The sequence below is a fragment of the Diceros bicornis genome, chromosome 16 (assembly GCF_020826845.1).
Source record: "Diceros bicornis minor isolate mBicDic1 chromosome 16, mDicBic1.mat.cur, whole genome shotgun sequence".
Taxonomy (NCBI): Eukaryota; Metazoa; Chordata; class Mammalia; order Perissodactyla; family Rhinocerotidae; genus Diceros; species Diceros bicornis.
Genome location: NC_080755.1, coordinates 25,622,666 through 25,635,940, shown reverse-complemented (window position 1 = coordinate 25,635,940; position 13,275 = coordinate 25,622,666). Strand labels below are relative to the sequence as shown.

At 36.7% G+C, this 13,275-nt stretch overlaps 1 protein-coding gene across 2 annotated transcripts in view; it reads left to right on the top strand.

The window, feature by feature from the left end:
• DSC3 (desmocollin 3) overlaps positions 1-8,375 on the top strand; it is a 47,699-nt gene extending 39,324 nt beyond the window's left edge. Inside the window, exons 15-17 of one of the 2 annotated variants that reach the window (XM_058556934.1) lie at positions 3,496-3,753; positions 5,534-5,576; positions 5,655-5,717. In XM_058556934.1, coding sequence (XP_058412917.1) covers positions 3,496-3,753; positions 5,534-5,560 — 285 coding nt within the window. In that variant the 3' untranslated portion in view covers positions 5,561-5,576; positions 5,655-5,717. Of the gene's footprint in view, positions 1-3,495; positions 3,754-5,533; positions 5,577-5,654 lie in introns of both variants that reach the window. The other variant, XM_058556933.1, reaches the window with a different exon arrangement.
• The last annotated feature ends 4,900 nt before the right edge of the window (positions 8,376-13,275 follow it).

Sequence of the window (13,275 nt, the reverse complement as noted above, 5' to 3'; positions counted from 1 at the left end):
TCTTGGGACCTCTGAGGAGCTGGGCACCACGCTTCTTGTTTTTTGGGAAGTACATAAAAAAAGTTCTTACAGGCCATGTTCTCCCCCTCAAAAAGATTTCAAATTTATTTATGAGAAATACAAACTACTTTCATGGGAAAAATAAATAGGAACATGACAGTAAACCACTAGCACCAATATGATAGAGCACTGTCTGAGTTCAAAGATACTTATGATACATGAGTATATTCATGTCATCTGGATCAACCAAAGTCCCTGTGAAAGAGGTGCAGATTACTCTATAATTTAAAGAATACGAAGGGTTTGAAAGTGAAGAGATGGTGGGAATAGCTAAAGAGAAGGAAAACAGGCAAAAGAATAAGAAAGGAGATGATAAAGTTTAGGGATTATTTAACGAATAGTAAATAAATTGACTTGGAATGGAAGAAGTGATGAGTTGGAATAGAGACTTGAAGATTGAGGTAGGCTTTGAGGGGAGAGGATGTAAGAGAGGAGTGGGAGATGGGACTTTCGTATGTCACACTAAGGATTTCGGATTTATTCTCTTGGTGAGAGAGCCAGTCAAGGCTTTGCACGGAAGTGAAACAATGTGAGCAGTGTGATGCTGAATCAGGAGGGTGACTAACAAGAATAGGACGACATTAGGGATGGGGAAGATAAAGGATTAGGATCTTTTGATAATTTAAGCATGAGATGACTCTATTAGGATGATGGTAATTGGGATATTAAAATAGGGATGGATAAGGAATGTTTTAAATGTATAAATGATAAGATTTTTTACTTTTGAGGGACAAAGTAAAAAGTGGAGTCAAAGTGACAGATACTATAGCCAGGAACAATGAGGATGTATTAAGCCTTTTCTATCTCACAAGGCGAAGATGCTTTTCTTATTGACTATTCTCTCTTTCACTTCTTCCCCAATATCGTGCCAAATCATAGCTTTGTCTCCATGTGGAACCCTGTAATTATCTCCCATTCAGAAAATAGTTTCAGTGCCTTGATAGTCCTTGTATAGATAGTAAATTTTATTATATATCTGAGAATGGAATGAATGAGTTTTACTTAATATTTGTTCTTTGCCATTTGAAGCTAGAGCTGATCAGACGCTTCACTGTATCATAGTCACACATATTTACCTGTTCTCTGTTAGGAACACTGCTCAAAAGGACTTGGAATTATTAGTTTATACCAGAACATAATTTTAGACATATTTTTACAAAATGTAACAAAATTTCATAGTGAATATATAAACCCATTTTAGTACGATGAGTAAAGGTGGTGACTAGTTCTGGATCTGAGTTCAAGTTAAAGGCATTCAGATGGGGTTAGGAGTCGGGTGACAGATCAGAACTGGAAAAGCAAATCTGTAAATCACTGAGATGGAGGGGGAGTTGTTGATACCCTGTGAGAATAAACTTTGGGGAATGCACTTGGAGGTGGGTAGGAAGGAAGGGAGGAGAGAGAATGCGAAACAGCACTCTGGGCTCAGCCTTGATTTTAGTTTCTTTTCAATTCTCCTTTCATTAGCTTAGAAATATGACCTCTGAACATGTATATATAGTGATAAAATTGTACCATCAAGGAGATTTGATCATCAGAAGTTTTGTCTTTTGTAATAGAAATTTACTATAGCAGCAACCTAAGCAAACGTATAGGGTAGGTGGCAAATTCTCTTCTTTTTTTCTGACATTTTTTCCTAAGGCAGTGAGATAGTGTGTATGACATTTACAGATATATTTCAGGTTCAGTAAATCATCTCAACTTGAAAATCTTCCAGTTTAGTTAGAGGCTCTGCTTATTAAATACGAAAAAGAGTAAATTGGCGAGAAGATGGCACAATGGAGCCTGATTATAATGGAGGTCTTGTCATGAAAGTAACGGTTTAAAATGAGAACCGCCACGCTGAGGTTACCATTGTAACTAAACGTCTCACCTATGGCCTAGAGGGTTGGTGTGAAGTTCCAACATTACGTTAATGTTTCATCAACCAATCTTTTTCATTTTAAAACATTCCCTTGACTCTGTCTTTCTCTAGTTCCCTCCATATCCTTCTCTTTGAAACTGATCTTTTGGAAAGAAAGATTTATACTCAATTTCTCTATGACATCATTTCCTGTTCACTCATTGGCCACTTTTTCACTTGAACCCAATAGGTTCTTACTTTATTTGAACCAGTTCTTATCCTACGTTGCTTTTTTTCCTACAATATTGACCTCCTCACCATAATCCTTCTTTGCATGGCTTCAGAGTCGTGCCTCTTCAGTTCCCTCTGTCATCTCAGTGGCTATTCCAGATCAATTCTGTCACAGCTCTCATTCCTTTAGCCACCTCTTAAAATGTGATTTTTTTGTGCGTGATTTTATTCTTAACCTTTTCTTTGGTCTGCAATTTTCTCCGTGTGATCTCATTTATTCCCAGGGCTTCAACTACCACCCATAGGGTAATGACTCCAGAATTCTATCTCCGGCTCGGATCTCTCACCTGAGCTCCGGATCCACATATTCATATACTCATCTTGGACGTCCCACAAGTTTCTCAAGTTAACCATGTCCAAAATTGAATTGCTCACCCTCCTCTTGCCCATAAGCGCTTCCTTCTTCCCTATTTCGGTGTGAATTGTACCATCAATCTAGTTGCACAAGCAGAACACATAGAAATGATTCCTGGACTTTCCCTTTGCTGCCTCATCCACCTGACCACCAATAAGCTCTCTATGGAGTCCATCCACTTCTTTTAATCATCACTACTTCTACTTTGGCTTAGATTCTTATCATTTTTCACCTAGAATAATACAATGACCTCTTTGATCTCCATGACACTAAACTTGTCTTTTTCTTATTTGTCTTCCACATTATTGCCTAGAATGATTTTTTACAATATGTTCCTCCCCTGTTATGAAAACTCTTCTTTGAATCCCCATAATCTCCATGAAGGTCAAAATTTTTCAGCATGGCATATAGACCTTTATGTCTTCTGGCCTTTTATAACCTTTTCAGTTTTCTCTTGTTCTTTGAACTCTATGTGGTAGCCATTCTCAGCAGGTTGAAGTTGAGGTCCCCTAAAGCATCCTGTTTGCCTTTGTCTCTAGACCATCCTGCAGATAGTGTATTCTTCTCCGCATTTCTCGTAGGAGTCCCTCAGCTCAGAGTTTTCCCAGACTACCTCACTTATCCTTTCTGGGTTTAGATTTTAATGCTCTTTCTCTGTGCTCCTGTAGCATTCTGTGTTCACCAATATAACAGAATAATTACATTCTTAAAGTAATAATCTATTTTCTGCCTCACTGGAATAAGAGCTTCTTGGAGCCACTGAGGGACCATATCCATCTTTGCATCCCTAGACTGGGCACCTAATTGCAAAGTGATAAATGTCTGTAGAATGAATGAGTGAATGAATACAACATTGAGTAAATGTTCTCTCTCCCTTGCCTTCTTGTGACTTTACTTGAAATCCATTTCTTCCCAATGTGAATGGTCTTATATTATTTTATTTCAGTGTTCTGGCAATGAGTTTATGATCCAGACAGTCAACAACTCCAGTCAAGGCTTTTGTGGGATTGTGGGATCCGGAGTCAAAAATGGAGGACAGGAAACCATTGAAATGACAAAAGGAGGGCACCAGACCTTGGAATCGTCCTGCGGGGCCGGACATCATCACACCCTGGATTCCTGCAGGGGAGGACACGTGGAGACGGACAACTGCAGATACACTTGCTCAGAGTGGTATAATTACACCCAGTCCCGACTTGGTGAAGTGAGTTTCCCTAAGTGATTTGATCCCGCAATTTAAATGTCCAAGTAGAGAACAATAAGAAATTGAAATTAGCATATATTTTTCAGAAACTACTTTTCTGTGTTCTTCAATGTGTCTTCTTTCTCTCTCACTCTCTGGCTATTTTGTTCTCTGCTCTTTGATTTTGTTACATTATTTAATATAAAAGGGATTTTACTTCATCTGTCGTATTTCTTTTAATTCCTAAGATCTCATGAAAATTGGAGGTTTCTAATATCCCTCACTAAAGTTACATTTCATTTTTAGGTATGTGTTTACCTCATGAACTCTTTTAATAAATAAAGAAGAATATGAAAAAAAATCTCATTCCTCACAATCACAAAACTCTGCAAATCAAATCTGCATTTCTCTGTGAAAACAAAGCATCTGTACACAATTCTAGGATGAACATTAAATAATATGATCTATATGAACTATTTTTAACGTAAAAAGCACGATGCAAAGATAAAGTATTTTTATTCAGAAGAAAGCAAGGAAAGAGTGGTTAAATAAGGGACTTTCAATCCTGGCAGCACATCAAAATCTCCTGGAGAGCTTTTAAAAAATACTAATCCCTGTACTCCACCTTGAAAGAGACTGATTTCATTGGTTTGGCTTTTTTTTGTTTTTTTAAAGCTCTTCAGGTGATTCAGATGTGCAGCCCAGGTAGAGAACCACTTGATTAAATATTCTTTCTGGTACTAAGTTTTCACTTCTTTTATCAGAGGGTTTCAGTACCATTGTAACAGAAACACTGCACCAGAAGCCCTTAATCCTTTGATGGGCTGCAAATGGGCAACATTCCATGACATGGCTGTAGCTTATTATATGCCCATAGCATAATTTTTTTTTGTCAAATTCAAGTGTTAATCCTTTCTCTGTTTCTAGACAGTCAGTATCATATCAGATCAGGTTGAGAAGGAGTGAGGCTTAAAAAGCACTCTTAGGAGTGTTATTCAATGTGCACATCACGTAATGGGATGTGAGGCTAAAATGGCCATGAAGAAAGACACCCGATAATGTAAGCCAAGGAAACAAGCTCTGGGTTAGGGAGGGATTGGGCACACAGGTGAGAAAGGGAGGAGGCACAGGAGTTGACAAATCGACAGACGGGCCAGTGACAGATAGTGAGGGTAGATGTGGCTGTATGCTTGGCTTCTCTATTCTAAAGGCCCAGTTTTTGCAACGTGGGTTATGTTGATTATTTTTAATTTCCCTGTGCATCTCTCATTTTGTCATGTTTTGGCTATCTTGGAAACTCGATTCTGAAGGCAATTCTTACCTAGTTTATAAATGCATATAATAGCAATTTTGGTTAACATTTATTAAACATTTGCTATATGCTGGGCATAATAAGGGTATTTTTCATGCATTCTTATTTTGTCATTTAATAACAATCTTGTGAGACAGTCACTGTCTGTATTCCCATTTTAGATGTAAGGAAAGTGAAACTTAAAGATGTTTGGTAACTTTCTCAAAGTCATAAAGCTAGCTGGTAAAGCCAGAGCTATGACTCAAAATCAGGACTGTTTGACTATCCAAGCTCAAATTCTTAACCACTTTGCATATTGTCACCATGCTGTGGACTAGCCTGGACACTAAATATAAAATTTAGGAATAAGCATTTAATGATGATTCAAATGTACTTATATATATTTGTATATATAATTTTTTATTTGTATAAATGATTAGAAATGTAAAATATACTGACTTTATGGTATGGTTGTGATATCGACCAATCATGTGCATTTTTTGTGTGTAGGACCCCATTAGAGGACACACTGGTTAAAAATTAAACATAAAAGGTAAATAAAAAAATAAATTTTATGTTCATATGTTTGTGTGTTTAAAACAATAATACAATTCTTTTTCGTATTTTACAGAAGTTGCATCTATGTAATCAGAGCGAAAACCACATGCCGTCTCAAGATTATGTCCTTTCATACAACTATGAAGGAAGAGGATCTCCAGCTGGTTCTGTAGGTTGCTGCAGTGAAAAGCAGGAGGAAGATGGCCTTGACTTTTTAAATAATTTGGAAGCCAAATTTACTGCATTAGCAGAAACATGCACAAAGAGATAACGTTGAAGTGCTACAATTAGGCATGTCTTTGCCAGACATTCTGGAGGATTCCAAAAGGGATATCGTAAAATTCAATTTCAATTTCTAATATATATATATGAATATATATAACAGTTTTTCTAAATTGTGAATTGTGCTATTTACCAATTTGTATTTTTATAGCAATTTGTTGCTTATCTTTTCCAGAAGTTTAAAACGTTAAAACGTATTTTGCCTTTTTTACCACTGAGTAAAAAGACAACTAGCAAATCTCATGCTGTAGCGCTGAGTTAAGGCCTATAAAGGACCTGCTCTCCTTTACAGATATTTTCCTAATAAATATGTTGGGTAAATATTAGTCCAACAATAGGTAAGCTGTGCATGTTTGAATATAGCAGAACAGCTATCTGGGCTAGAAATTCTCTTCTTGTCCCAGATTTAGATTTAAGTGGAATAGGATTATATCAAACACTATGACAAATGATGTTGGATGTTTTAGTTCTAAAAAGTAAGTAGCACCTAGTCAGTAGCCCCTAAGACTACTAGAATTTTGTTTTCATTCTGGTTAGCAACAAGATCATGAAGAGTAGTCTTATCTACTTGATTGCTCTAGTAGGGTCTCAAAAATACATAGCCACAACTTGAAACTATACTAAGAAAGTGTAGACCGAAAATTTGTGTTGTTTTTATGTTTTTGAAAGTGTGTTTTATGGTTTACAAAACGATTATTATGAGGAATATGTCTGTTTCCTTATTCTCAAAAAACAAAACTATATTCACCATACAGAGAGTTATTGCCAATATTTTAAATGGAAAAATACTAAGATCTTCTATTGAGATTGTAATCACAAGTCTTAACATTTTTTCTCCCTGAGATTCACGACTGCTGTTGATAACTCGCCTGTAATGAAAATTATGCTGAGAAAAAGCTGCTTTTCTTCTCTGGGATATTGTACTTTCATATTTTCATTTGTGAGCTTAGCACGTATGACTTTATTTTCTCTCAGTGGTAGTCATTTGCGATTAGAGTATGTTGTCTTGAGGTGGATGTGGTTATGCTATGTAGTCTGAATAAACAAACTCCCATGATAGTTATGGGTAGCAACGAGGGATAAGCGTGCATTTCCATTCACTATCATTATCAAATAAAATATATTGCTCCTTATTAAGCACGTAAATATTACAAAATGCTGTAAAGAACCAAAAGAATGTAGTGAAACTTAACCCCTAGGTGCAATTTAATACCTTCCAAGATATTGCTTAAATTTCGTGCTTTTCAAATTTGTTCATGCGATAGAACCCCTGGAAGGCCTTGCAAAATACCCCATAGCAATGCTGTTTAAACTCAAAATAACTAATATCTAATCTTATGATAAATCTAATATCACATTATCGTATACTCATTTCAAGTGACAGTATAAAAAATAGACAACAAATATTTGGTATCACCAGTTGAAGAAGATTTTGGAAGAGAAACAATTAAGACTAAATTAACATAAAAATTTTGCAGCTATAAAGAATTGAGACTTGTTCCCTAACCCCTCACCCCACCCCCAAAAATTTGACTTTGGAGGCTGAATTTATTGAGCTAGCCCATGAAGTGGCAATGTTCTGTAAGAATGTAGTTTGAACTGACTGTATGTACACACATACACATATGTGACAATCAATGCAACATTTAAAATGAAATGAAAAACAAAGGAGATGATAATCATTTAAAATGAGGCTGGAGTCTGTCCTACAATGGAAATAGAGTGTTTAAAAAAGAGAGAGCCTCTCATGCTTAGTTCTTATGTGTTGCATGATGACTAAGAATAGCAGGAAATACTTCATGTACATTTGTGTAATTTGTTTAAGACTGCATACAGCTAATTAAACTTTTTTGGTTTCAGTGGAAAGAAAAGAGGGAACCAGGTGGAGCAGTAGATTTGCCTTGCAGTCTATTTCTGCATCCACAAATTGGGTGCAAACTGGTGAATGGCTATCACAGCTGGGGTTTCCTGACCTCTGGTGGCTAGGTTCCAGAGATGAAATGTTTTTTCTTGGAGCTATTACTAAAAACTTTATGTAAGCTAATTCTGGTGAAAATAAATCATCTATCACCATTTTCTTTCTCTCTCCTACCAAGCAACATTTTAAAAAAATTTAGAGCCAAATAACCATGTCCTCTTGGTCAGATTTTAGAGGATAAAGGGAGCTGAGGGGGGGCAAATCTTATTGAAAGGATTGAGTGGGGCCTGACTGTCTTAAGACCGAAGCCCACAAACCTGTCACCGTTTGCACTGTGTTCTAATCAGAGCCTGGGAACTGTAAAATGTCATTTTCATACTCACTGCTCTGTTTTTTTTTATTTTTTATTTTTGTGAGGAAGATCAGCCCTGAGCTAATATCTGCCAATCCTCCTCTTTTTTTTTTGCTGAGGAAGACTGGCCCTAGGCTAACATCCATGCCCATCTTCCTCTACTTTATATGGGATGCCGCCACAGCATGGCTTGACAAGCGGTGTGTTGGTGCATGCCCAGGATCTGAACCGGCGGACCCTGGGCCACCGCAGCAGAGCGTGTGCACTTAACCACTTGCGCCACCGGGCCGGTCCCCTCAGTGCCCTCTTTTAAAGTAGTGCTAGTGTGATTGAAGGAAATCCAGCCCACCTATCAGGCCCCCAAATCTCTTTCCCAACATTGTCAATAACACTTAGGCGGCAAAAGGCTCCAGGCTGTCAATCACCCTTTAGTATTAATTAATTTTTATGAGATTGATTTCTTACGAGGATTTTTAAAATAATAAAAGAAATAGGAATTTTGAATAGAGGAAAGAAAAAGATAAAGTCGTCATTTCGGGATACAGGGAACTTTGGGAGAGTACAAGCTCAACTGGGTTATTTGGACAGTCAGAGAACAACATGAAAACTCAGGCCTTCAAGGGCAAGGAGAGAGGCCAACAAAGGAACGTGAGGGGTAGTAAAGGCACCATTGCTTGCTATTTAATTTTTCCTAGGCTAGGCCCTTCCTTTTCCTTCTTGTTTCTAGCCTGTGGCAGCTGCATTTGATTTTGGTGAAGTATCACCAACCCTTCCTCCCCACCTCACCTTATTTGGAGTGTGGAATCGAGAAGAGAGCTGACTGCATGGAGTCTAAGGTATTTACAGAATGGGCCTGAACCGGTTGTGCAGAACAAACAAGGCATTCAGAGGGAATGTTTATTCCTTATGGAGCCCTCTGGGCACTAAGATAGAAGGTCTTCAATTAAATATGTGTCTAAAATTTTTTATTTGATGCTACATTTTCTGTTTTCTAATTTGCCCTGAAATCTAGATTTTTAGACTTATTCTTTTGAAAGGGTAATTTTCCTTTTAAAGTCTTCTTATTTTTAACATGTAGTATTCTTCTTTCCTTATATGTGTAAGGTGAAAATTATGCTGTTTTAGTGTGAAAGAAAATATCTTTTTAAAGCTTTCATTTTTTTCCAGCAAATGCTCTTGAATTTTAATGTAAACGTACAGATTGTGTTTTCTTATTTTTATAAAGAAGCAGTTAACTGTCTGAAATGCAGTAAGGTTTGTTTTGCAACATTTCTAACAGAGCTTTAATTTTGCTATTAAAAGAAGTTACTTTGCTTTTAAAGAAACATGGCAGCTTAAAATAAGCAAAAATCGGATGTGTAAAGTAGTATTTACAGATATAGGATGTAATAAAACAATGTTCACTTGATTTCTTGTCTTTGCTGTGTTTAGAGATTAAATGATTCCAAGGTGATCATATTGAAAAATTGTGCTTAAGGCTGGCATGGAAATAGAGATCCTCTGTAATGTCATCGTTGTATTACTGGCGGATATTTTAGAGATCAGGTCATTATCAAATTGTCAACATCATTAATATATATCATACTGTTTGGAGGGAGGTTGCCATTTGGAGCACAGCTTTATAAACAGTATCTATCTGTCTCTATCTCTATATCTATCTATCTGTCTATCTATCTATCTATCTACCTGTCTATCTATCTTATTTTGATTGGGCAAAGAAGTATTAGAAGGTGGTTGTAATTGCAGAGTGTTCCAGAAATAACACACTGATACAGGATTCTTATTTGGAGAAGCAGTGTCGTCAAAGGGAAACATTATGAGTTTTAAAAAAAAAAAACAAGCAATATTCCAATCTTGGTTCTGCCACTTACAGGGTATATGACCTCTGAGTTTTAATCATAACCAAATTATGTGCTGTGTGCTCAGTGCAAATCTTTTCCCTGTGTGTGTGTGTGTGCGCGCATGTGTATGTGTGCGCATGTGTATGTGTGTGTGTGTGTGTGTGTGTGTATGCTTCCCACAAATGTAAGGCTGACCATTTCAAAAATTTGAGTTGTATCAAAGCTTTAAATTTTAATATAATATGAACTGCAATTTCAATTTCAGGAACTTTTATTGTGATCATTATTTCTGTCTGCAAATATTTGGCTTTAAGAATGTTTGCTAAATTTCTGTTTGTGATAGCAAAACATTGGATAGATTCCAGGTGTCCGGCAGAATTGGTTTGGTTAAATATTGGGTCATAGTGGTTGAGAAGAGTAGACTCTAGAGGCCTGCTGTTTGAATGTGAATCCTGGCTCTGTGACTTAATGTCTATATGACTTTAGAAAGGCTACTTATCCCCTGTGTAAGTCCTAGTTTTCTCATCTTTAAAATCAAAATAACAATACCAGCCGCATGGGGTTGTTGGAATGATTAAATGGGTTAATATATTTAAAGCACATAGAATATTGCTTGTACATAGCAAAAGATTTATAAGTGTTAGGTATATAGGCAGTAAAATTATATAGTTGAATATACCACAAGACAATATCTAATCTCTTTTTTTTCTAATTTTTTTTTTTTTGGTGAGGAAGATTAGCCGTGAGATAACATCCGTTGCCAATCATCCTCTTTTTGCTGAGGAAGATTGGCCCTGGGCTAACATCCATGCCCATCTTCCTTTACTTTATATGTGGGACACCTGCCACAGCATGGCTTGATAAGTAGTGTGTAGGTAGGTCTGCGCCCGAGATCCCAACCTGTGAACACCGGGACGCGGGAGCGGAATGCACGCACTTAACCCGTACACCACCAGCCCGGCCCCAACATCTAATCTCTTTTTAACAAAAAGTTTTATGCTTATATAGAGAAAATGGAAGACCTTAACAGATTCTCTCCAGACGATGGAATTATGGTTGATTTATATTTTGTGTTTATTTTCTACAATGAACATTGGTAACATTTTTAATTTTTTTTTTTAAAGGATTAAACATTTATTGAAGGTAGATCTCATGTTACGTGTTTTCACCACATTGAAAAACAAACACATACTTCCCTTTAAGATAAACTGTTTACAGTGTTCTTCGGGCCAGGTGAGTTCCATGAGTCCTCAAGGTAGGAGAGGCTTGGTGTTCTGTCTTCGCCTCCTGCTCCCAGCGTCCTTGGCTCCTTTTCAAGCATCTACAAGAGAGTGGAGGACACATCCTTCAGTCACTCAGATCTCTTCTGTGCCTGAGCGCAGCCAGAAGACCCCTGGGGCTGCACAACTAGGTGGGCAGTGTCAGAGAAGCACATTGTTGCTATTACATATGACTTCAAAAGCAGAAGGATCTTCAGAAGCCAATTTGAAAAATGCTCCACATTGGCAACCTATGCCAATGCTTGCAACCTATCTCTTCTGTAATCATTCTCCATCTCCAGTACACAATGCAAACATAGTGGGAGGAAAATATAGACTTTGGATATTATCAGCCAGTATTTTACATCAGGGCAAGCTAATAGATGCAATGTGTTTCCAGAAGAAACCTGAATATTTGTTACTAAATTCTCAAATTATTTTTATTGATTTTATTGTTTTCAAAATACATTAAGGTAAATATATGCTGTGTGATATAAGTGTATATACATTTATTTTATTAAAAGATAGATTTCCATTTTAATCTTAATGGATTCGCTTCCTGTATAGAAGTAAATCTGAGTCTGTGGAGTTCAACTGCACTACTGGTTACAGAGTTGTGCTGAGACATTGGCATTCTGGCTCATAGACGATGCAAATTTCTCTGACATGATGTGATGGGTTCCAAGCTGAAATGCAATTTCAAGAGATTCCTAATATGTTGAAATTTCTGGTGTTTTTCCTTAATATGAATCATCATAGACAAGTTAAAGCAGATGTATAATAATATAAGGTTATTTGGGGAAATACAAGAAAATGGCTTGAGTATACTAGGCATAGAAGGAAGAAAAAACAAAGTAGAGAGAAAAAAGGTGATGTGACTTTTATTAGAATCACATTGGTTTGGCTGTGTTTTTGTTCTGTGATTCTAACTTGGTGAAGCTGGATCTATGTGATCCACAGTGAGAATGGTGCCTCAGAGTTAGACACGAATACTTTCCTCAGTCCAATTCTCAAAACACTGTATTCTTCAAAAGGAAACCTTATTCACCTCACCCTCTTGATTCAGAGAGATGATGTATCATTTAGAATGAATTTTGTGTTATACATAATGTTAACCTAGGCCACAAGTATTATCCATGATCACACATGCAGATGTAGAAAATGTCAATATTTTTTCATAACTTAATTTGCCTTTGCCTTGACACTCCCCTCACCCCCTAATTAGCTATGTGGCAAAAAAGAAATAAAAATGTAAATTTTATCAGATTAAAATTAGGGTTCTCTCTCACTCATCTATTCATGGATTGTGTCCAAGTTTCAGCGAGTTTATGCTACGTCACCCAGTTGGAAATCTGCATGAAGAGTTTCTCCTCCTGAGATCTTCAGCAGGAGGCCCCCACTCCTTTTTTTTTTTTTTTTTTTTACTATATTTACTAACACTTGAAAAAGTTATCAGCTCCTCTATCTTCTGACCAGATTTACTAGGTAATCTAATCGAGCAAATTACGATGTGAGGCAGCCAATTAAACTAATTTCCTATCTCCAATTTACACACCATCACGCATACCAAATGTGTAACAATAGAGTAAGATTATTATCTTGATAGATGAGGCTAAGACAACATTAGAACAATGATCCAAAGAGAAGGACAAAAAAACTCCCAAAACACACATGCATGCAAACAAAACATAAGCTTCAAATTTGAATGCAATTTATGTTCTAAATAGGTACAGAAATTGTTTGGTTCAGCACGGGAAAAGTATTTAACTTGCCAAGTAACCTGGGTAAACTACTTAATCTCAACGTGTTTCAGTTTAAAGCAAGGTTCATTCATTCATTCATTCATTCATTGACAATTGTTTCTTCGTCAACAAGCACATGCCAGGCACAGTTCTAGATGCTAAAGATATAGCAGTGGATAAAATAGCCAAACTCTGTCTTCTTGTGACAATTAAATCCCAAGAAGGGAGGGGAGACAGATCAACAAACGTACAAATACGTGTATAATATGTCATGCAGCAAGAAACGATATAAAGAAATAA